The sequence below is a fragment of the Somniosus microcephalus genome, unplaced genomic scaffold (genome assembly GCF_052327205.1).
Source record: "Somniosus microcephalus isolate GS21.2 unplaced genomic scaffold, FLI_Smic_1.0 unresolved_chr3, whole genome shotgun sequence".
Lineage (NCBI taxonomy): Eukaryota > Metazoa > Chordata > Chondrichthyes > Squaliformes > Somniosidae > Somniosus > Somniosus microcephalus.
This window is the reverse complement of record NW_028225181.1, coordinates 20492296-20516780: the sequence shown is the minus strand read 5'-3', so window position 1 is coordinate 20516780 and position 24485 is coordinate 20492296. Positions and strand designations below refer to the sequence as shown.

The window sequence follows — 24485 nt, the reverse complement described above, 5'->3', positions numbered from 1 at the left end:
TTAGAGAGGGGGGTGAATCAGCCCGGGTTCCTGCTCCTGATCCCTGTCCAGTGACCCCTGGGTTAGGGAGAGGGTGAATCAGCCCGGGTTCCTGCTCCTGATCCCTGTCCAGTGGCCCCTGGGTTAGAGAGGGGGGTGAATCGGCCCGGGTTCCTGCTCCCGTCCAGTGACCCCGGGGTTAGTGAGGGGGTGAATCAGTCCGGGTTCCTGCTCCTGATCACTGTCCAGTGACCCCTGGGTTAGGGAGGGGTTGAATCAGTCCGGGTTCCTGCTCCCATCCCGTGACCCCTGCTGGAATGTGTGTGTTTTGGAGGAGGTTGGGGGGGGGGGCAGCGCCCCGACGGGACTGAATCACGGCGGTGATGCCCCCAATGGTCGAATATCAGGCCGACACTCACTGCCTGGGGATGACGTGCGGAGAATAGGGCTCAGCGGGCAAGGCACAGGAGGGCAGTCAGTGCCCACGGGACCCCACCCCCCAAGTGTCAGTGCCCCTGGGGAGGGCGCTGATGGGCGGACAGCAAGAAAGGAATCTGCACTGTCTGTGGTTGAGTGCAAGCTGGACTGTGTGGGGAAGTACACGGAGCTGATTCCCCCAGTTGGGGAACTCCGTCCACACGACACAGAGCCACCAGTGACACCAATACCCAAATGAAACGTGAATCCTGTTCAGCAACATCTTGCACTGGGCGAGAGGAGACGGGCCAATTTCAGTTCCGATTGTGGGTCTCTCCCCCAGAGCTAATAGAATGATACAAACTTACAGCACCGAAGGAGGCCATTCGGCCCGTCAGGCCTATGCTGGCTCTTTGACAGAACGGTCATGCTGAGGTTCCACATCCTCGCTTTTTGTCCGTAACTTTGTAAGTGGCTCATCCGCAGGAACCGGTCTTAACTCCCTCTTAAAAATCATTGGTGGAATCAGCTTCCAGCACCTTTTCAGGGACAGCGCTCCAGATCCCCACTGAGTGAAAACATTTCTCTCTTAACTTCGTTCTTGGGATGTGGGCGTCGCTGGCCAGACCAGCATTTATTGCCCATCCCTAATTGCCCTGGAGAAGGTGGTGCTGCGCCACCTTCTTGAACAGCTGCAGTCCGTGTGCTGAAGGTGCTCCCACTGTTAGGGAGTTCCAGGATTTTGACCCAGCGACGATGAAGGAACTTCCAAGTCAGGATGGTGTGTGACTTGGAGGGTAACTTGGAGGTGGTGGTGTTTCCGTGCACCTGCTGCCCTTGTCCTTCCAGGTGGTAGAGGTTTGGGAGTCGCCGTCATCCCCTCTCAAGATCATTTTCCAATGACTTTGATCATCTGACCTCTGGTTAGTGGCACACCAGAAGAAATAGTTTTTCTCTGTCTACTCTGTCAAAACCCTTCATCACCTTGAACACCTCTATTAGAATGTCTAGAGATGATCCATGTTCCAAGGAAAACAGCCCAAACTTTTCCAACCTCTCCTCATACCTAATAGAGCTCCCTCTACATTACCCTGACAGTGTACCTCCACTTTATACCAAGTGTCAGCATCGAGCGCTCCCGGGGCAGGTACATTACAGAGCTCCCTCTACATTACCCTGACAGTGTACCCCCACTTTATACCCAGTGTCAGCATCGAACACTCCCGGGACAGGTACAATACAGAGCTCCCTCTGCATTACCCCGACAGTGGACCCCCACTTTATACCCAGTGTCAGCATCGAGCTCTCCCGGGGCAGGTACAATACAGAGCTCCCTCTACATTACCCTGACAGTGTACCCCCACTTTATACCCCGTGTCAGCATCAAGCACTCCCGGGGCAGGTACAATACAGAGCTCCCTCTACATTACCCCGACAGTGGACCCCCACTTTATACCCAGTGTCAGCATCGAGCTCTCCCGGGGCAGGTACAATACAGAGCTCCCTCTACATTACCCTGACAGTGTACCCCCACTTTATACCCAGTGTCAGCATCGAGCACTCCCGGGGCAGGTACAATACAGAGCACCCTCTACATTACCCTGACATTGTACCCCCAACTTTATACCCAGTGTCAGCATCGAGTGCTCCCGGGGCAGGTACAATACAGAGCTCCCTCTACATTACCCTGACAGTGTACCCCCACTTTATACCCCGTGTCAGCATCAAGCACTCCCGGGGCAGGTACAATACAGAGCTCCCTCTACATTACCCCGACAGTGGACCCCCACTTTATACCCAGTGTCAGCATCGAGCTCTCCCGGGGCAGGTACAATACAGAGCTCCCTCTACATTACCCTGACAGTGTACCCCCACTTTATACCCAGTGTCAGCATCGAGCACTCCCGGGGCAGGTACAATACAGAGCACCCTCTACATTACCCTGACATTGTACCCCCACTTTATACCCAGTGTCAGCATCGAGTGCTCCCGGGGCAGGTACAATACAGAGCTCCCTCTACATTACCCTGACAGTGTACCCCCACTTTATACCCAGTGTCAGCATCGAGCACTCCAGGGGCAGTTACAATACAGAGCTCCCTCTACATTACCCTGACAGTGTACCCCCACTTTATACCCAGTGTCAGCATCGAGTGATCCCGGGGCAGGTACAATACAGAGCTCCCTCTACATTACCCCGACAGTGTACCCCCATTTCATACCCAGTGTCAGCATGGAGCACTCCTGGGGCAGGTACAATACAGAGCTCTACATCACCCTCGGACATAGAAAAATAGGAGGAGTAGGTCATTTGAGTCTGCTCCGCCATTCAATGTGATCATGGCTGATCCTCTATCTCAAGACCATATTCCTTCTCTCTCCCCATACCTCTTGATGCCTTTTGTGTCTAGAAATCTATCCATCTCCTCCTTAAATATATTCAGTGACTTGGCCTTCACAGCCTTCTGTGGTAGAGAATTCCACAGGTTCACCACCCTCTGAGTGAAGAAATTTCTCATCTCAGTCCTAACTCTCTTACCCTGTATCCTGAGACTGTGACCCCTCGTTCTGGACCCCCCAGCCAGGGTAAACATCCTCCCTGCATCCAGTCTGTAGCCCTGTCAGAATTTTATACATTTCAATGACATCCCCTCTCATTCTTCTAAACTCTAGTGAATACAGGCCTAGTCGACCCAATCTCTCCTCATACGACAGTCCTGCCATCCCAGGAATCAGTCTGGTGAACCTTCGCTGCACTCCCTCTATGGCAAGTATATCCTTTCTTAGGTAAGGAGACCAAAACTGCACACAATACTCCAGGTGTGGTCTCACCAAGGCCCTGTATAACTGCAGTAAGACATCCTTGCTCCTGTACTCAAATCCTCTCGCAATGAAGGCCAACATACCATTTGCCTTCCTAACTGCTTGCTGCACCTGCATGTTTGCTTTCAGTGACTGGTGTACAAGGACACCCAGGTCCCTCTGTACATCAGCATTTCCCAATCTATCACCATTTAAATAATACCCTACCTTTCTGTTTTTCATACTGAAGTGGATAACTTCACATTTATCCACGTTATACTGCATCTGCCATGTATTTGCCCACTCACTCAACTTGTCTAAATCGCCTTGAAGCCTCTGCATCTTCCTCTCAACTCACAATCCCACCGAGTTTTGTGTCGTCAGCAAACTTGGAAATATTACATTTGGTTCCCTCATCCAAACCATTGATAGATGTTGTGAATAGCTGGGGCCCAAGCACTGATCCCTGCCACCCCGAAAAAGACCCATTTATTTCCTGTCTGTTAACCAATTTTCAATCCATGCCAGTATATTACCCCCAATCCCATGTGCTTTAATTTTGCACACTAACCTCTTATGTGGGACTTTATCAAAGGCCTTCTGAAAATCCAAATACACCACATCTACTGGTTCTCCCTTATCTATTCTACCAGTTACATCCTCAAAAAACTCCAGTAGGTTTATCAAACACGATTTCCCTTTCATAAATCCATGTTGACTTTGTCTAATCCCGTTGATATTTTCTAAGTGCCCTGTTATCACATCCTTTATAATAGACTCTAGCATTTTCCCTACTACTGATGTTAGGTCTGTAGTTCCGTTTTCTCTCTCCCTCCTTTTTTAAATAGTGTGGTTACATTTGCCACCCTCCAATCTGCAGGAACTGTTCCATAATCTATAGAATTTTGGAAGATGACAACCAATGCATCCACTATTTCCATGGCTACCTCTTTTAGTATTCTGGGATGCAGATTATCAGTCCCTGGGGATTTATTGGCTTTCAGTCCCATTAATTTCTTCAGCACTATTTTTTTTTACTAATACTAATTTCCTTTAATTCCTCCTTCTCACTAGACCCTTGGTTCCCTAGCATTTCTGGGAAGTTATTTGTGTCCTCTTCCGTGAAGACAGAACAAAGTATTTGTTTAATTGCTCGGCCATTTCCTTGTTCCCCATTATAAATTCTCCCGTTTCTGACTGCAAGCGACCTACATTTGTCTTCACTAATCTTTTTCTTTTTACATACTGGTAGAAGCTTTTATGTTCCTTGCAAGTTTGCTCTCATACTCTATTTTTCCCCTCTTAATCAATCTCTTGGTCCTTTTTTGCTGAACTCTAAACTGCTCCCAATCCTCAGGCTTGCTACCTTTTCAGGCAACTTTATATGGCTCCTCTTTGGATCTAATACCACACACACACACACACAACGAACTGGTCTTTCCATCCCAAAACATTTTAATATTCCTGATTTTGCAGCAGACAAAAATAAAATAACCCTACACACAGACAGAGACACGGACACACGTGCGGGAGGGCGATCAGCTGTTTTGGCGTGTGATGTGTAGCAGTCGTTCAGCCAGGGACGGGACAGTCGGTATCCTCAGTGCTGTCCGGTCAGAGGTCAACGATGCCACAGAGAGGGTGCTTTGTGGGCAATCCGGTTCCCTGTCCATCGTGTCACCATCGTATCCGGCGGGTAAAGGCGTTCTCTGCTCCGCCCGCCCGTCCAGCCGAGGCCCCAGCTCCCGTCGTTGATCAGCTCGCTCCGCATTCCCGTAAAGCCATCTTGCAGGCGAGCGACACTCCACCCAACCCTCGATATTCCTGCCGCTCCCGCCAATCCCTTTCTTTTATTTTGAGACAGATTCCAAAAGGGTTGGGGAGGGGTGGAGAATCGGATCAGATCCAAGGAGGGTGCGGACTGAGAGAGAAAGAGAAAAACAGGAGTAACAAGGGGAAAGGGTGGGTGGGGAGAGGGGGGGAAAGAGAGGGAGAGACAGACAGAGCGAGAATGAGTGAGCGAGAGAGACAGAGAGCAGAGAGAGGAGAGAGAGAGGCAGAGAGAGAGAGAGAGAGAGAGAGACAGGGTGCCCGAGAGACAGAGTGAGAAAGAGAAAGGGCAAGTGAGCGACAGAGGGGGACAGGCAAAGTGTCAGAGCGAGGGAGAGTAAGAACGAGGGAGAGAGAGAGAGAGAGAAAGCATCAAGTGAAAGAGGAGAAATTAGTTTGATTTGGACCAGATCTTTCCACTTCCTCGTAGCCTGGAAAAAAAAAAGCAAAAATAAAAATAATGGTGCGTCGACGGTGATTGGTGAACGTGCGCTCCCCCTGCCCTCCCCCGCAGGAGTGGTTCAATCATTTCTCCGGGTCGACAAAGGGGCTGCCAAGGACCAGAGACTGGAATCTCAGACTGAAGGGACATTAGGAACAGGAGGAGGCCCATTCAGCCCCTCGAGCCAGTTACCATAGGAACAGGAGGAGGCCCATTCAGCACCTCGAACCTGTTATCATAGGAACAGGAGGAGGCCCATTCAGCCCCTCGAGCCAGTTACCATAGGAACAGGAGGAGGCCCATTCAGCCCCTCGAGCCAGTTACCATAGGAACAGGAGGAGGCCCATTCAGCCCCTCGAGCCAGTTACCATAGGAACAGGAAGAGGCTATTCAGCCCCTCGAGCCAGTTACCATAGGAACAGGAGGAGGCCCATTCAGCCCCTCGAGCCAGTTACCATAGGAACAGGAGGAGGCCCATTCAGCCCCTCGAGCCAGTTACCATAGGAACAGGAGGAGGCCCATTCAGCCCCTCGAGCCAGTTACCATAGGAACAGGAGGAGGCAAATTCAGCCCCTCGAGCCTGTTACATAGGAACAGGAAGAGGCTATTCAGCCCCTCAAGCCTGTTAGCATAGGAACAGGAGGAGGCCATTCAGCCCCTCGAGCCTGTTACATAGGAACAGGAAGAGGCTATTCAGCCCCTCAAGCCTGTTAGCATAGGAACAGGAGGAGGCCATTCAGCCCCTCGAGCCTGTTACATAGGAACAGGAAGAGGCTATTCAGCCCCTCGAGCCTGTTACATAGGAACAGGAGGAAGCTATTCAGCCCCTCAAGCCTGTTAGCATAGGAACAGGAGTAGGCCCATTCAGCCCCTCGAGCCTGTTACATAGGAACAGGAGGAAGCTATTCAGCCCCTCAAGCCTGTTAGCATAGGAACAGGAGTAGGCCCATTCAGCCCCCTCGAGCCTGTTAGCATAGGAACAGGAGTAGGCCCATTCAGCCCCCTCGAGCCTGTTACCATAGGAACAGGAGTAGGCCCATTCAGCCCCTCGAGCCTGTTACATAGGAACAGGAACAGGCCATTCAGCCCCTCAAGCCTGTTAGCATAGGAACAGGAGGAGGCCATTCAGCCCCTCGAGCCTGCTCCACCATTCAATCAGATCACGGCTCATCTGTATCTTAACTCCTTGGTTCCGTACCCCTTCATACCTTTACCTAACTAAAAGCTATCGATCTCAAGTTTTGAAATTTTGAATTGACCCCCAACCTCCACAGCCACTTGGGGGAGGAAATTCCAGATTTCCACCGCCCTGTGTGTGAAGAAGTGCTTCCTGGCATCGCCTCTGAACGGCCTAGTTCTAATTTTAAGGTTGTGCCCCCTTGTTCTGGACTCCCCCCACCCCCCAGCAGAGGAAATAGTTTCTCTCTATCTACACTACCAAACCTTTAATCGTCTTAAACACCTCGATCAGTTCACCCTTTAATCTTCTACACACAAGGCAATACAAGCCTAGTTTATGCAAATATAACTGACCCCTTTAGCCCCGGTTACATTCTGGTGAATCTGCGCTGCACTCCCTCCAAGGCCAATCTATCCTTCCTGAGGTGCGGAGCCCAGAACCGAACACAGTTACTCCAGCTGGGGTCTGACTAGAGCTCTGAACAGCTGCAGCAATAACTTCCACCCCTCTGTGTTCCAGCCCCCTCGAGATAAAGGACAACATTCCATTAACCTTTTTAATTATCGTCTGTATCTGTTCACTGGCCGCGCACCCCCACACTCACCCTTTGACCTTGGAGGTCTTCTTGCCTGATTGCCGCTGGTCCTGAGCGGGTGCGGGCTCCCGGGTCTCCATCACGTGCTGTTCGCTCTCCTGCGCTGTGGCTCCTGTGGTGGCCTTTAAAGTCTTCTTCAGGTTCAGCACCTGAGGAAGGGAAGGAAGATCAAGCTCGCCCGGGGCAGATACAGCACAGGTTAGATACAGAGTAAAGCTCCCTCTACACTGTCCCATCAAACACTCCCAGGGCAGGTACAGCACAGGTTAGATACAGAGGAAATCTCTCTCTACACTGTCCCATCAAACACTCCCAGGGCAGGTACAGCACGGGTTAGATACAGAGTAAATCTCCCTCCACACTGTCCCATCAAACACTCCCAGGGCAGGTACAGCACGGGTTAGATACAGAGTAAAGCTCCCTCTACACTGTCCCATCAAACACTCCCAGGGCAGGTACAGCACGGGTTAGATACAGAGTAAAGCTCCCTCGACACTGTCCCATCAAACACTCCCAGGGCAGGTACAGCACGGGTTAGATACAGAGTAAAGCTCCCTCTACACTGTCCCATCAAACACTCCCAGGGCAGGTACAGCACGAGTTAGATACAGAGTAAAGCTCCCTCTACACTGTCCCATCAAACACTCCCAGGGCAGGTACAGCACGGGTTAGATACAGAGTAAAGCTCCCTCTACACTGTCCCATCAAACACTCCCAGGGCAGGTACAGCACGAGTTAGATACAGAGTAAAGCTCCCTCTACACTGTCCCATCAAACACTCCCAGGGCAGGTACAGCACTGAAATGACAGTGTCTGACCCACTGTCCCACCCAGTCCCATCAGAGAGGATCCTTTCATCCCTCCCATGTCAGACAGCATTATAATACACTGGTTAGGCCTCAGCTGGAGTATTGTGCTGAATTCATGGTTAAAATTATGAAGGGTTTAGATAGAGTAAATGAAGAGAAACTGTGTCCAGTGGCAGAATGGTCTGTAACCAGAGGACACAGATTTAAGGTGAAACAGCGATTTACTTGTACTTCTTGCAATCTAGTATACTGTATTCGGTGCTCACGATGCGGTCTCCTCTACATGGGGGAGACCAAACGCAGATTGGGCGACCGCTTTGCGGAACACTTCCGTTCGGTCTGTAAGGCTGACCCCGAGCTCCCGGCCGCCTGTCACTTTAATTCTCCACTCCACTCCCGCTCCAATCTGTCGGTCCTCGGCCTCTTACACTGTTCCAATGAAGCTCAGCGTAAGCTCGAGGAACAGCACCTCAACTTTCGATTAGGCACTTTACAGCCTTCTGGACTCAACATCGAGTTCAACAATTTCAGACCAGAACCTCTGCCCCCATCTTTTTTCTCTCTCTCTCACATGGCAGCTGTCGATCATTCTGCCAGCGCCATTTACACTTCATCTAGAGCCATCTTTTGTTTCTTAACTTGTCCCATTGCCATCTCCTTTTGCCTTGCACCATCATCCCTTTTGTCCTTTAATCTCTCCTGCCTTCCATCCTATCGCAGACCTTCCCTTTGGTTCTTTCCTCCTCTCCCTCCTTTCCCTGCCCCGACACTTGCTTAAAAACCTGTTTCGTCTCCAACTTTTTCCAGTTCTGACGAAGGGTCATCGACCTGAAAGGTTACATAGAAACATAGAAGATAGGAGCAGGAGTAGGCCATTCGGCCCCTCGAGCCTGCTCCGCCATTCAATGAGATCATGGCTGATCATCCAAATTCAGTACCCTGTCCCTGCCTTCTCCCCATATCCCTTGATCCCTTTAGTCTTAAGAAATATATCCAACTCCTTCTTGAATATATTTAATGAACTGGCCTCCACCGCCTTCTGTGGTAGAGAATTCCACAGGTTCACCACTCTCTGGGTGAAGAAATTCCTCCTCATTTCTGTCCTAAAAGGCTTACCCCTTATCCTTAGACTGTGACCCCTGATTCTGGACTCCCCGGCCATCGGGAACATCCTTCCTGCATCTAGTCTGTCTAGTCCAGTTAGAATTTTATAAGTTTCAATCAGATCCCCTCTCATTCTTCTAAACTCCAGCGAGTACAATCCCAATCGACCCAATCTCTCGTCATACATCATTCCTGCCATCCCAGGTATCAGCCTGGTGAATCTTCGCTGCACTCCTTCCATGGCAAGAACATCCTTCCTCAGATAAGGCGACCAAAACTGCACACAATACTCAAGGTGCGGTCTCACCAAGGCCCTGTACAACTGCAGCAAGACATCCTTGTTCCTGTACTCAAACCCTCTCGCTACGAAGGCCAACATACCATTTGCCTTCTTAACCGCCTGCTGCACCTGCATGCTTACCTTCAGCGACTGGTGCATAAGGACACCCAGGTCTCGTTGCACTTCCCCTTCTCGAAATCTATTGCCATTCAGATAATAATCTGCCTTCCTGTTTTTGACACCAAAGTGGATAACCTCGCATTTATCCACATTATACTGCATCTGCCATGCTTCTGCCCAATCAGCCAACCTGTCCAAATCATACTGGAGTTTCTCGGCATCCTCCTCACAGCACACACGCCCACCCAGCTTTGTGTCGTCTGCAAACTTGGAGATATTACATCTAGTTCCCTCGTTCAGATCATTAATATATATTGTGAATAGCTGGGGTCCTAGGACCGATCCCTGCGGTACCCCACTAGTCACTGCCTGCCACTCGGAAAAAGACCCGTTTATTCCAGCTCTTTGCTTTCTGTCTGCCAACCAGTTCTCTATCCAAGTCAATACCTTGTCCCCAATCCCATGTGCCTTAACTTTACACGCTAATCTCTTATGCGGGACCTTAGCGAAAGCCTTCTGAAAGTCCAAATACACCACATCCACTGGTTCTCCCTTATCTATTCTACCAGTTACATCCTCAAAAAATTCCAGTAGATTAGTCAAGCACGATTTACCTTTTGTAAATCCATGTTGAATTTGTCCGATCCGGTCACTTTTTTCCAAGTGCTCTGCTATTACATCCTTTATAATGGACTCCAGCATTTTCCCCACTACCGATGTCAGGCTTACCGGTCTGTAATTCCCCGTTTTCTCTCTACCACCTTTTTTGAACAGTGGGGTAACATTAGCTACCCTCCAATCCATGGGTACTGTTCCAGAGTCTATCGAATGGTGGAAGATGACCAGCAATGAATCTACTATTTCGAGGGCCACTTCCTTAAGTACCCTAGGATGTAGATTATCAGGCCCTGGGGATTTATCAGCCCTCAATCCCATCAATTTCCCTAACACCATTTCCTTACAAATACTCTGTTAACTCGGTTTCTCTCTCCACAGATGCTCCCCTGGCCTGCCGAGTATTTCCAGCATTTTCTGTTATGACACAGATTTAAGGTGATTGGCGAAAGAATCAGAGGCGACATGAGGTAAGATTTTTTTACCCAGCGAGTTGTTGTGATCTGGAATGCGCTGCCTGAATGGGCGATGGAAGCAGATTCAACACCAACTTTCCAAAGGGGGATTGGATAAATACTTGAAGGGGAAAAAATGTGCGGGGCTATGGGGAAAGAGTGGAACTAACTGGAGAGCTATATCAAAGAGCCGGCACAGGCACGACGGGCCAAATGGCTTCCTTCTGTGCTGTATCGTTCTATGGGGTAACTGGAGGGAGGGGGAACGGCGCAAGGCCGTGGATCCATTCAAGTCCTCCAGCTTATGCCCCCATCTCCCAACTGACATAAGAATGTAAGAAATAGGAGGAGTAGGCCATAGGGCCCCTCAGGCCTGCTCCGCCATTCAATAAGATCATGGCTGAACTTCTACAGCAACGCCACTTTCCCGCCCAATCCGACTGCTGTTAAGTAAACCTGGGCTCGGGTCAGTTAGAGTTGAATTGTTTGGTCAGTGGACCGCAGGTAGAATTTTACAGCACAGAAGGAGCCCATCGTCCCCGTATCCTCCCTCTCTGAAAGAGCACCCAACCACCCCCCCACCCCCTTCAGTCCCATTCATCCCACTGCCCCTGCACACCCTCTCTCTGGGTTCAAGTCCCACTCCAAAGACTTGAGCACAAAAATCTAGGCCGACACTCCAGTGCAGTACTGAGGGAGCGCTGCAATGTCGGAGGTGCCGTCTTTTGGACGAGACGTTAAACCGAGGCCCCGTCTGCTCTCTCAGGTGGATGTACAAGATCCCGTGGCACTATTCCGAAGAGGAGCAGGGGAGTTATCCCCGGTGTCCTGGCCAATATTTATCCTTCAACTACCATCACTGAAAAACAGATCATCTGGTCATTATCACATTGCGGTTTGTGGGAGCTTGCTGTGCGCAAACTGGCTGCCGCGTTTCCTACATTACAACAGTAACTACGTTTCAAAAGTACTTCATTGGCTGTAAAGCGCTTTGGGACGGGCGGTGGTTGTGAAAGGCGATATATAAATGCTATTTGGCCCCTCGCGCCTGCTCAGTCATTCAATAAGATCATGGCTGATCTTTGACCTCAACTCCACTTTCCTGCCCGATCCCCATGTCCTTCAATTCCCTTAGAGTCCAAAAATCTATCAATCTCAGTCTTTAATATCAGAAAATGCTGGAAAAACTCAGCAGGTCAGGCAACATCCGTGGAGAGAAATTTGAGTTGACGTTTCGGGTCGAAACCCTTCTTCAAAACTGGAAAGAAAAGTGATGCGCTATTAATTACTCATAAAAGACGGGGAGTTAGGAGAGTAACTAAAAGGCTTTTATTAACAAAGAACAGAGCATGCCTCGCGTGGTTGACTGGTTTCCAAGAAGGCAGGGGGCTGCAGAGCAGTCACCTTTATACCTGGGCATGTGAGTGGAGCCAGGGGTGGAGCCAGCTGAGGCATGCATAGATACAACAGTGTGCAACAACAACAACGGTGAATAACAATAACAGTGGTTTACCACAAAAAGAAAATAGATCGAAGGCAGGGCTGCGATCGGACAAAAGAAGTGAAAGAGACAAAAGGCGTAAAAGAGACAATAAAAGGTATTAGAAGCTAGACGAGATGGTAATAGGCTGAGATTAGGTGTGAAGTGTACTGGCAGGGCAAGAGACAGCTGCCAGGTGTGAGAGAGAAACAAAAGGAAAGGGGGGGGGGGGAAGGAGTGGAAAAATTACAAGAAAAAATATGTAATAGGGGCCGAGGTTATGATCTGAAATTGTTGAACTCGATATTGAGTCCGGAAGGCTGCAGACTGCCTAATCGGAAGATGAGGTGCTGTTCCTCGAGTTTACGTTGAGCTTCCGTGGAACAATACAAGAGGCCAAGGACGGTGAGGTCCGAGTGGGAATGGAGCGGTGAATTAAAATGACAGGCGACCGGAAGCTCAGGGTCACCCTTACGGTCACCCAATCCAATGTAGAGGAGACCGCATCGTGAGCTTTTGTTTCTCTCTCACGCCTGGCAGCTATCTCTTGCCCTGCCAGTACACTTCACACCTAATCTCAGCCTATTACCATCTCGTCTGGCTTCTAATACCTTTCATTGTCTCTTTCACTTCTTTTACTTCTTTTGTCCGATCGCAGCCCTGCCTTCGATCTATTTTCTTTTCTTTCCAGTTTTGAAGAAGGGTTTCGACCCGAAACGTCAACTCAAATTTCTCTCCACGGATGTTGCCTGACCTGCTGAGTTTTTCCAGCATTTTCTGTTGTTATTTCGGATTTCCAACATCTGCAGTATTTTGCTATCGTACCAGTCTTTAATATACTCAATGACCGAGCATCCAGAGCCCTCTGGGGTACAGAATTCCAAAAATTACAACCCTTTGAGTGAAGAAACTCTCCTCAGTTCAGTCCTAAATTGCCGACCCCTTATCCTGAGACTCTGCCCCCTAGTCCTAGATTCCCCCAGCCAAGGGAAACAACCTCTCAGCAGCTACCCTGTCAATCCCCCTCAGAATCTCATATTTCAATGAGATCACCTCTCATTCTTCTAAATCCCAGAGAAAGTAGGCCCAGTCTGCTCAATCTCTCCTCACAGGACACCCATGAGGCGGAATTCCAGGGTGGAAGCTCCCGAACACCCAGCCTCCCGCCTGGCCCAGCAACGCACCTCGTTCTCAACCTGCTGTTTGACTTTCAACTGATGCTCTTTGTACTGGTCAGCTCGCCCGATCTGATCCTCGATACCAGCAAGAACTGCCTCGCAGCCGTTACACCTGAGGGGGGGGGAAGGAAAGGTAACGGTCAGACACAGAGCGACTCCACATATAATCTACCCCCACCCACCCATCCCTCTAGACACACAAAGAGCAGGAAAGGCCCAGGCTCCATCCCCGGCCTGTGCTGAGTTAGCCTGATCTCACCCACTGTGTGACTGAGCCCCTGATAGACACAGAGCAGGAAAGGCCCAGGCTCCATCCCCGGCCTGTTCTGGGTTAGCCTGATCTCACACCCAGTGTGGGACTGAGGCCCTGATAGACACAGAGCAGGAAAGGCTGAGGCTCCATCCCCGGCCTGTGCCGAGTTAGCCTGATCTCACCCACTGTGTGACTGAGCCCCTGATAGACACAGAGCAGGAAAGGCCCAGGCTCCATCCCCGGCCTGTGCTGAGTTAGCCTGATCTCACCCGGTGTGTGACTGAGCCCCTGATAGACACAGAGCAGGAAAGGCTGAGGCTCCATCCCCGGCCTGTGCTGAGTTAGCTGATCCTAGGGTGTGGGGTGGGGAGTTTGGTGTTGGGTTTCAGTGTTGCCCTCGGGTAGAAAGGGAGGAAATTGAGTCAGGGTTCCTGATTCAGATCAGTCTCCACTGACACCTGTGGAAAATGTGTCCGCGTCGGGGGAGAAATTATAGAGAGTTGCAAGAACTATAGAGTAGTGATAATGGGGGACTTCAACTATCCTAATATAGACTGGGATAGTAATAGTGTAAAGGGCAGAGAGGGGGAAGAATTTCTGAAGTGAGTTCAAGAGAACTTTCTTCATTGGTGCATTTCCGGCCCAAAGAGGAAGGAGGCGTTGCTGGATCTGGTTCAGAGGAATGAGGTAGGTGAAGTAGAGCAAGTGTCAGTAAGGGAACAGTGATCATAGTATCATAAGGTTTAGGTTAGCTATGGAAAAGGACAGGGAGCAATCTAGAGTAAAAATACTTAATTGGAGGAAGGCAAATTTCAGTGAGATGAGAACGGATCTGGCCCGGGTAAATTGGAATCAAAGATTGGCAGGCAAAACTGTCATCGAACAATGGGCCGCCTTTAAAGAGGAAATAGTTCGGGTACATTCGGGGTACATTCCAACTAGGGGGAAAGGTAGGGCAACTAAAGTCAGGGCTCCCTGGATGACGAAAGAGATAGAGAGTAAGATGAAGCAGAAAAAGGGGGCGTATGACATATGTCAGGTTGAGAATACATCGGAGAATCAGGCTGAATATAGAAAGTTCAGAGGGGAAGTGAAAAAGAACATAAGAGGGGCAAAGAGAGGATGTGAGAATAGAATAGCAGCTAACATAAAAGGAAATCCAAAAGTCTTCTATAGGCATATAAATAGTAAACAGGTAGTAAGAGAAGGGGTGGGGCTGATTCGGGACCAAAATGGAGACCTGCGCATGGAGGCAGAGGGTATGGCTGAGGTACTGAACGAGGACTTTGCATCTGTCTTCACCAAGGAAGAGGATGCTGCCAAAGTCATAGTGAAGGAGGAGGTAGAGGAGATACTGGATGGGATAAGAATTGACAGAGGAGATACTAGAAAGGCTGGCTGTACTTAAAGTAGATAAGTCACTAGGACCGGAAGGGATGCATCCTAGGATGCTGAGGGAAGTGAAGGAAGAAATCGCGGAGGTACTGGCCATAATCTTCCAATCCTCCTTAGATACAGGGGTGGTGCCAGAGGACTGGAGAATTGCAAATATTACACATTTGTTCAAAAAAAGGGTGTAAAGATAAACCCAGCAACTACAGGCCAGTCAGTTTAACCTCGGCAGTGGGGAAGCTTTTAGAAACAATAATCAGGGACAAAGTTAACAGACACTTGGACAAGTGTGGATTAATTAAGGAAAGCCAGCACGGATTTGTTAAAGGCAAATCGTGTTTAACCAACTTGATCGAGTTTTTTGATGAGGTAACAGAGAGGGTCGATGAGGGCAGTGGGGTTGACGTGGTGTACATGGACTTTCAAAAGCCGTTCGACAAAGTGCCACATAATAGGCTTGTCAGCAAAGTTGAAGCCCATGAAATAAAAGGGACAGTGGCAGCACGGATACGGAATTGGCTCAGTGACAGGAAACAGAGTGTGGTGGTGAACGGTTGTTTTTCAGACTGGAGGAAGTGGTGTTCCCCAGGGGACGGTACGAGGGTCACTGCTTTTCTTGATATATATTAATGACTTGGACTTGGGTGTACAGGGCACAATTTCAAAATCTGCAGATGACACAAAACTTGGAAATATAGTGAACAGTGAGGAGGAGAGTGACAGACTTCAAGAGGACAGACAGGCTGGTGGAATGGGCGGACACGTGGCTGATTAAATTTAACGCAGAACAGTGCGAAGTGATACATTTTGGTAGAAAGAATGAGCAGAGGCAATATAAACTAAACAGTACAATTCTAAAGTGGGTGCCTGAACGGAGAGACCTGGGGGTAAATGTGCACAAATCGTAGGTGGCAGGGCAGGTTTAGAAAGTGCTTTAAAAAGCATACGAGAGACTTCATGAATAGAGGCAGTGTACAAAAGCAAGGAAGTTATAATGAACCTTTATCAAACACTGGTTCGGCCTCAACTGGAGTATTGTGTCCAATTCTGGGCACCGCACTTTAGGAAGGATGTGAAGGCCTCAGAGAGGGTGCAGAAAAGATTTATGAGAATGATTCTGGGGATGAGGGACTTCAGTTACGTGGATAGACTGGAGAAGCTGGGGCTGTTCTCCTTAGAGCAGAGAAGGTTGAGAGGAGATTTGATCGAGGTGTTCAAAATCAGGAGGGGTCTGGGCAGAGTAGATAGAGAGAAACTGTACCCATTGGCGGAAGGGTCGAGAACTAGAGGACACAGATTTAAGGTGATTGGCAGAAGAACCAAAGGCGACGCGAGAAAAAACTTTTCTATGCAGCGAGTGGTTAGGATCTGGAATGCACTTCCTGAGAGGGTGGTGGAGGCAGATTCAATCGCGGCTTTCAAGAGGGAATTGGATAAGTACCTGAAGGAAAATAATTGCATGGCTACGGGGAAAGGGCGGGGGAGCGTGACTGGCTGAAGTGCTCTTGCAGAGAGCCGGCACAGGCTCGACAGGCCGAATGGCTTCCTTCTGTGCTGTAACCATTCTATTATTCTATGAGGGGTGGGTGGTCAGGTGAGGTACAGGGCTGAGCTGTGACGCTCCCTCCCGCGGTCGAATATCCTGCTGACGCCCACTGCTAGCCTGCCTCCTTTTCGGCATTGGGTGTGAACTGCTCCATGTCCCTGGAATCTCCATTCTGTCTGCGTTAGTGCTGGGATTCAGGCCCCGCCTGTCTGTGGGGTGTCAGAGCTGGGATTCAGTGTCCCTGGGGCCTATGTTCAGGCCCTGCCTGTCTGTGGGGTGTCAGAGCTGGGATTCAGTGTCCCTGGGGCCTGTGTTCAGGCCCTGCCTGTCTGTGGGGTGTCAGAGCTGGGATTCAGTGTCCCTGGGGCCTGTGTTCAGGCCCTGCCTGTCTGTGGGGTGTCAGAGCTGGGATTCAGTGTCCCTGGGGCCTGTGTTCAGGCCCTGCCTGTCTGTGGGGTGTCAGAGCTGGGATTCAGTGTCCCTGGGGCCTTGTGTTCAGGCCCTGCCTGTCTGTGGGGTGTCAGAGCTGGAGTTCAGTGTCCCTGGGGCCTGTGTTCAGGCCCTGCCTGTCTGTGGGGTGTCAGAGCTGGGGTTCAGTGTCCCTGGGGCCTGTGTTCAGGCCCTGCCTGTCTGTGGGGTGTCAGAGCTGGGATTCAGTGTCTCTGGGGCCTGTGTTCAGGCCCTGCCTGTCTGTGGGGTGTCAGAGCTGGGATTCAGTGTCCCTGGGGCCTGTGTTCAGGTCCTGCCTGTCTGTGGGGTGTCAGAGCTGGGGTTCAGTGTCCCTGGGGCCCTGCCTGCCTAGAGGGTTTGTGACGTACCATTCCTGCAGTGTCCTGGCCATGGAGCTAATGTCCTGGGGCCTGATGTCCCTCCCGATGCTGTAGTCCACCTCCAAGAGCTGGTTGCGCTGGTCGAGCTTCCCCTGTACGATGTCAGCGTAGATTGCCTCAATAATGAGATCCTCCAGCTCACGCAGATTCTTCATCTCCAGCTCATGGAGCAGCACAGAGTAGGGAATACACTGAGGAGAGAAAAGAGAGGGCGAGAGGAGGGAAAAGAGAGGGCGAGAGGGGGGTCAGAGGGCGAGAGGGGGGTCAGAGGGCGAGAGGGGGGTCAGAGGGCGAGAGGGGGGTCAGAGGGCGAGAGGGGGGTCAGAGGGCGAGAGGGGGGTCAGAGGGCGAGAGGGGGGTCAGAGGGCGAGAGGGGGGTCAGAGGGCGAGAGGGGGGTCAGAGGGCGAGAGGGGGGTCAGAGGGCGAGAGGGGGGTCAGAGGGCGAGAGGGGGGTCAGAGGGCGAGGGGGGGTCAGAGGGCGAGGGGGGGTCAGAGGGCGAGGGGGGGGTCAGAGGGCGAGAGGGGGGTCAGAGGGCGAGAGGGGGGTCAGAGGGCGAGAGGGGGGTCAGAGGGCGAGAGGGGGGTCAGAGGGCGAGAGGGGGGTCAGAGGGCGAGAGGGGGGTCAGAGGGCGAGAGGGGGGTCAGAGGGCGAGAGGGGGGTCAGAGGGCGAGAGGGGGGTCAGAGGGCGAGAGGGGGGTCAGAGGGCGAGAGGGGGGTCAGAGGGCGAGAGGGGGGTCAGAGGGCGAGAGGGGGGTCAGAGGGCGAGAGGGGGGTCAGAGGGCGAGAGGGGGGTCAGAGGGCGAGAGGGGGGTCAGAGGGCGAGAGGGGGGTCAGAGGGCGAGAGGGGGGTCAGAGGGCGAGAGGGGGGTCAGAGGGCGAGGGGGGGGTCAGAGGGCGAGGGGGGGTCAGAGGGCGAGGGGGGGTCAGAGGGCGAGGGGGGGTCAGAGGGCGAGAGGGGGGTCAGAGGGCGAGAGGGGGGTCAGAGGGCGAGAGGGGGGTCAGAGGGCGAGAGGGGGGTCAGAGGGCGAGAGGGGGGTCAGAGGGCGAGAGGGGGGTCAGAGGGCGAGAGGGGGGTCAGAGGGCGAGAGGGGGGTCAGAGGGCGAGAGGGGGGTCAGAGGGCGAGAGGGGGGTCAGAGGGCGAGAGGGGGGTCAGAGGGCGAGAGGGGGGTCAGAGGGCGAGAGGGGGGTCAGAGGGCGAGAGGGGGGTCAGAGGGCGAGAGGGGGGTCAGAGGGCGAGAGGGGGGTCAGAGGGCGAGAGGGGGGTCAGAGGGCGAGAGGGGGGTCAGAGGGCGAGAGGGGGGTCAGAGGGCGAGAGGGGGGTCAGAGGGCGAGAGGGGGGTCAGAGGGCGAGAGGGGGGTCAGAGGGCGAGAGGGGGGTCAGAGGGCGAGAGGGGGGTCAGAGGGCGAGAGGGGGGTCAGAGGGCGAGAGGGGGGTCAGAGGGCGAGAGGGGGTCAGAGGCGAGAGGGGGGTCAGAGGGCGAGAGGGGGGTCAGAGGGCGAGAGGGGGGTCAGAGGGCGAGAGGGGGGTCAGAGGGCGAGAGGGGGGTCAGAGGGCGAGAGGGGGGGTCAGAGGGCGAGAGGGGGGAGAGAGAGAGAGAGGGGGGGTGAGAGAGAGAGAGGGGGTGAGAGAGAGAGAGGGTGTGAGAGAGAGAGGGGGGAGAGAGAGAGAGAGGGGGGGAGAGAGAGGGGGTGCGAGAGAGAGAGAGAGGGTGTGAGAGAGAGAGGGGGGAGAGAGAGAGAGGGGGTGCGAGAGAGAGAGAGAGAGGGTGTGAGAGAGAGAGAGAGAGAGAGAGGGGGTGAGAGAAAGAGCGAGGGGGTGAGATATCTTAAAAGGACAGAAACAACCAACACAGAAACACAACCCAGTAAGCTGTACAACATTAAAAAATCCTACAGATGGGCCAAAAACAGCACGGAAAAATACCAGAAAGCAATTAGCAATCAATCAACTCAAGCTCTCTTGGACACCTTTCTGGAAAATACATACACACACAATAAAGGCGGCGTAAACCGGGCAGTGAATAACCTAAATAATATTTTTGATAATTTGGCATCAATGTCAAACTTGAAAGTTCGCAAGAACAAACCCAAAACAAAAAACTACAAAAATGGTTTGACTCCGATTGCCAGAACATGAGGAAAAAACTCAGAAAAATATCAAACCAAAAACACAGACAACCAGAAAACGAGGAATTACGCCTTACTTATTGTCAGGCACTAACACAATACAAAAACACACTCAGAACCAAGAAAGAGCAGTATATTAAGAATACACTCATCTCCATTGAGGAATCCATTGATTCCAATTGTTTCTGGGACAACTGGAATACATTACACAAAAAACAACATGACGAATTGGCCATTCAAAACGGAGACACATGGGAAAACCATTTTGAAAAATTATACCAGAAAAACACACTAAGCCCAGAGCAATACCAAATATGCGAAAAACTGGAAAAGCTCGAATTGGCCATAAAAGATAACCAAAACCCGCTAGACTCCATAATAACTGAAAAAGAGCTATTTGAAAAACTCAAGAACCTGCGACCAGGAAAAGCTTGCGGTGCAGACGGCATCCTAAGCGAGATGATTAAACACACGGACGCTAAAATGAAATTGGCTATCCTGAAACTCTTCAACTTGGTTCTGAGTGTCGGTTACTTCCCTGATATCTGGAACAAAGGACTCATAACGCCCATATACAAAAGTGGAGACAAAGTTGACCCAAATAACTATCGAGGCATCTGTGTAAACAGTAACCTGGGGAAGGTTTTCTGTAGTATCATAAACAAAAGACTTATAAACTTCCTTGAGGAGCACAATGTCTTGAGTAAAAGCCAAATTGGATTCCTACCAAACTATAGAACATCAGATCATATCTTCACCCTGCAGACCCTAATTGACAAACATGTTCATCAAAACAAAAGCAAAATTTTTGCCTGCTTTATAGATTTCCAGAAGGCTTTCGATTCCATCTGGCACGACGGTCTATTCTTGAAACTTATTGAAAGTGGTGTAGGGGGAAAAACATATGATGTAATTAAATCAATGTATACAAACAATAAATGTGCAGTTAAAATTGGAGACACACAAACAAAATACTTCCCACAGGGGCGTGGTGTGACGCAGGGCTCGCCATCTCACCGACACTCTTTAATATTTACATAAATGAATTGGCAAAACTACTTGAACAATCTACAGCACCCGGCCTCACCCTATATGAATCCAAGGTTAAATTCCTCCTCTATGCAATGACCTGGTTCTGCTGTCACCAACTAAGGAGGGTCTACAGCAGAACCTGGATCTGCTAGAGTCGTTCTGTCAGACCTGGGCCCTGACAATAAACCCCCAAAAAACCAAGTCCTTGTGTTCCAGCAAAGATCCAGACATCAGGGACCCAGAATAAATTTCACACAAGGAACAACTAAAATTGAACAAACCACGAACTACACATACTTGGGCTTAAAAATCAGTTCTACGGGAAATTTTCATCTGGCTGTGAATGAACTGAAAGAGAAAGCAAGAAGGGCTTTCTATGCCATTAAAAAATCAATCCAAATAGAAATTCCAATTAGCATTTGGCTCAAAATTTTTAAATCAGTAATTGAACCAATTGCACTCTAACACAACAAGAATTCGCAAAATGGGACAAACACCCCATTGAGATCCCACATGCAGAATTCTGTAAAAGTATCCTCCGGACCCAAGGAAAACCGTAAACAATGCATGCAGGGCAGAACTAGGCCAATATCCATTAATAATTACTATCCAAAAAAGAGCACCAAATTTTGGAAGCACCTAAAAATGAGCAACCCCCACTGCTATCATTACGAAGCCCTGAAATGCCAAGAGAGGACCATAAAGAAGAATACCCTCAGTCAACTAGTCCTGGGACTCAGTGAAGTAACTACTAACACTACTAACAATAACCAGCCCCAGGACAGTGACATTGTAGCACAGGGAACTCGACCCAACACAATTGTCACTAAGCAAAAGGAAAAATATCTGTCATATTGGGCAGAAACAACAAAAACCCAAAGCAAACTCAATTGCTACTTGGCCCTAAACAGACAATACAACATGGCTGAATACCTGACCATGGTAAAGGATAGCAAACTGAGAAAAACCTTGACAATGTACAGACTTAGTGAACATAGCCTGGCCATCGAAAAATGCAGACACAGGCAGACCCGGCTGCCAAGAGAGGACAGGATATGCTCTCACTGCAGTCAGGGAACGGTGGAGACAGAGATGCACTTCCTCACAGCTTGTGGAAAATATCAGGGCATCAGGGAGAATTTCTACCCAAAATTCACAAAAATATGCCCTGAATTCAGAAATTTGAATGACGACCAAAAACTCCCATACCTACTAGGGGAACAGAGAAATTGTGTAACCTTAGCGGCACACTATGTTACAGCTTGCCATAAACAGAGGGACAACCATTAAATCTAAAAAAGAGTATATACAAATTATATGAATATATATTTATACACTCAGGGATATATCTCTTTATACACTGTATGGATAGATCTGCGTTTATGTGTTCAACCATAAATGTTTATCGATGCTTTGGCAACATAAGATGTACCTTATCATGCCAATAAAGCGATTTGAATTGAATTGAATTGAGAGGGGGGGCGAGAGAGGGGCGGGGGCGAGGGAAGAGGGGGCGGGGGGAGAGGGGGCGGGGGGGAGAGGGGGGCGGGGGAGAGGGGGGCGGGGGAGAGGGGGCGAGGGAGAGGGGGCGAGGGAGAGGGGGCGAGAGAGGGGGCGCGAGAGAGAGGGCGCGAGAGAGGGGGCGCGAGAGAGGGGGCGCGAGAGAGGGGGCGCGAGAGAGGGGGCGAGAGAGAGGGGGCGAGAGAGAGGGGGCGAGAGAGAGGGGGGCGAGAGAGAGGGGGCGAGAGAGAGGGGGCGAGAGAGAGGGGGCGAGAGAGAGGGGGCGAGAGAGAGGGGGCGAGAGAGAGGGGGCGAGAGAGAGGGGGGCGAGAGAGAGGGGGGCGAGAGAGAGGGAGGGTCAGAGAGAAACTTTGACAATGTACAGACTTAGTGAACATAGCCTGGTGATCGAAAAAGGTAGACACAGGCAGACCCGGCTACCAAGAGAGGACAGGATATGCTCTCACTGCAGCCAGGGAGTGGTGGAGACAGAGATGCACTTCCTCACAGCTTGTAGAAAATATCAGGGCATAAGGGAGAATTTCTACCCAAAATTCACAAAAATATGCCCGGATTTCAGAAATTTGAATGACGACCAAAAACTCCCAAACTACTAGGGGAAGAGAGAAATTGTGTAACCTTAGCGGCACACTATGTTACAGCTTGCCATAAACAGAGGGACAACCACTAAATATAAGAGGAGTATATATAAATTATATGAAAGTATATATTTATACACTCAGGGATATATCTGTTTATACACTGTATCGATAGATCTGTATTTTTGTGAACAAACATGAATGTTTTCTGATGCTTTGGCAACATAAGATGTAACTTGTCATGCCAATAAAGCGATTTGAATTGAATTGAATTGAGAGAGAGGGGGATCAGGGGTCAGTCCCATGATATCAGACTCTCCCAAAGTTACACACTGACCCCTCCCCCACACTGATCACACCAAGCCCCATGACCCTCGCCGACAGCGATCAGACACCCACCTTCACCTTGGCTGCCATGGTAACAATCGATAAATGTCGCAGTTTGTTCTTCTGCGCTGTGGTCAGTTGCTGGCAAATTCGATGCGTTCGCTGGAGAGGGAAGATAAAGTTATTTCAAGGGGTGACACTCCCAACAGTATACCCCACTTTATACCCAGTATCAGCATCGTGCGCTCCCGGGCAGTTACCCAGTGAGAGTCAGTGTCTGTGGGACCCGTACCCCCGTGAGAATCAGTGTCTGTGGGACCCGTACCCCAGTGAGAGTCAGTATCTGTGGGACCCGTACCCCAGTGAGAGTCAGTGTCTGTGGGACCCGTACCCAAGTGACAGTCAGTGTCTGTGGGACCCGTACCCCAGTGAGAGTCATTGTCTGTGTGACCCGTACCCCACTGAGAGTCAGTGTCTGTGGGACCGTACCCAAGTGAGAGTCAGTGTCTGTGGGACCCGTACCCCAGTGAGAGTCATTGTCTGTGTGACCCGTACCCCACTGAGAGTCGGTGTCTGTGGGACCCGTACCCCAGTGAGAGTCGGTGTCTGTGGGACCCGTACCCCAGTGAGAGTCGGTGTATGTGGGACCCGTACCCCAGTGAGAGTCGGTGTCTGTGGGACCCGTACCCCAGTGAGAGTCAGTATCTGTGGACCCGTACCCCAGTGAGAGTCAGTGTCTGTGGGACCCGTACCCCAGTGAGAGTCAGTGTCTGTGGGACCCGTACCCCAGTGAGAGTCAGTGTCTGTGGGACCCGTACCCCAGTGAGAGTCAGTGTCTGTGGGACCCGTACCCCAGTGAGAGTCAGTGTCTGTGGGACCCGTACCCCAGTGAGAGTCAGTGTCTGTGGGACCCGTACCCCAGTGAGAGTCAGTGTCTGTGGAACCCGTAACCCCGTGAGAGTCGGTGTCTGTGGGACCCCGTACCCCAGTGAGTCAGTGTCTGTGGGACCCGTACCCCAGTGAGAGTCAGTTTCTGCGAGACCCGTACCCCAGTGAGAGTCAGTGTCTGTGGGACCCGCACCCCAGTGAGAGTCAGTGTCTGTGGAACCCATACCCCAGTGAGAGTCAGTGTCTGTGGAACCCGCACCCCAGTGAGAGTCAGTGTCTGTGGAACCCGCACCCCAGTGAGAGTCCGTGTCTGTGGGACCCGTACCCCAGTGAGAGTCAGTGTCTGTGGAACCCGTACCCCAGTGAGAGTCAGTGTCTGTGGGACCCGTACCCCAGTGAGAGTCAGTGTCTGTGGGACCCGTACCCCAGTGAGAGTCCGTGTCTGTGGGACCCGTACCCCAGTGAGAGTCAGTGTCTGTGGGACCCGTACCCCAGTGAGAGTCAGTGTCTGTGGGACCCGTACCCCAGTGAGAGTCAGTGATGTGGGACCCGTACCCCAGTGAGAGTCAGTGTCTGTGGGACCCGTACCCCAGTGAGAGTCAGTGTCTGTGGGACCCGTACCCCAGTGAGAGTCAGTGTCTGTGGGACCCGTACCCCAGTGTGAGTCAGTGTCTGTGGGACCCGTACCCCAGTGAGAGTCAG

At 51.1% G+C, this 24485-nt stretch overlaps 1 protein-coding gene across 1 annotated transcript; it reads right to left on the bottom strand.

The window, feature by feature from the left end:
- Positions 1–4630: 4630 nt before the first annotated feature.
- LOC147091279 (COP9 signalosome complex subunit 7a-like) lies at positions 4631–23077 on the bottom strand. The gene is made up of 5 exons (XM_085976704.1): positions 22968–23077; positions 17296–17498; positions 13293–13398; positions 7255–7394; positions 4631–5459 (listed from the first exon to the last, which is right to left on the bottom strand). The coding sequence occupies exons 1-5, from the start codon at positions 22983–22985 to the stop codon at positions 5420–5422; spliced, it is 507 nt and encodes a 168-aa protein (XP_085832830.1). The 5' UTR covers positions 22986–23077; the 3' UTR covers positions 4631–5419.
- Between the last annotated feature and the right edge of the window lie 1408 nt (positions 23078–24485).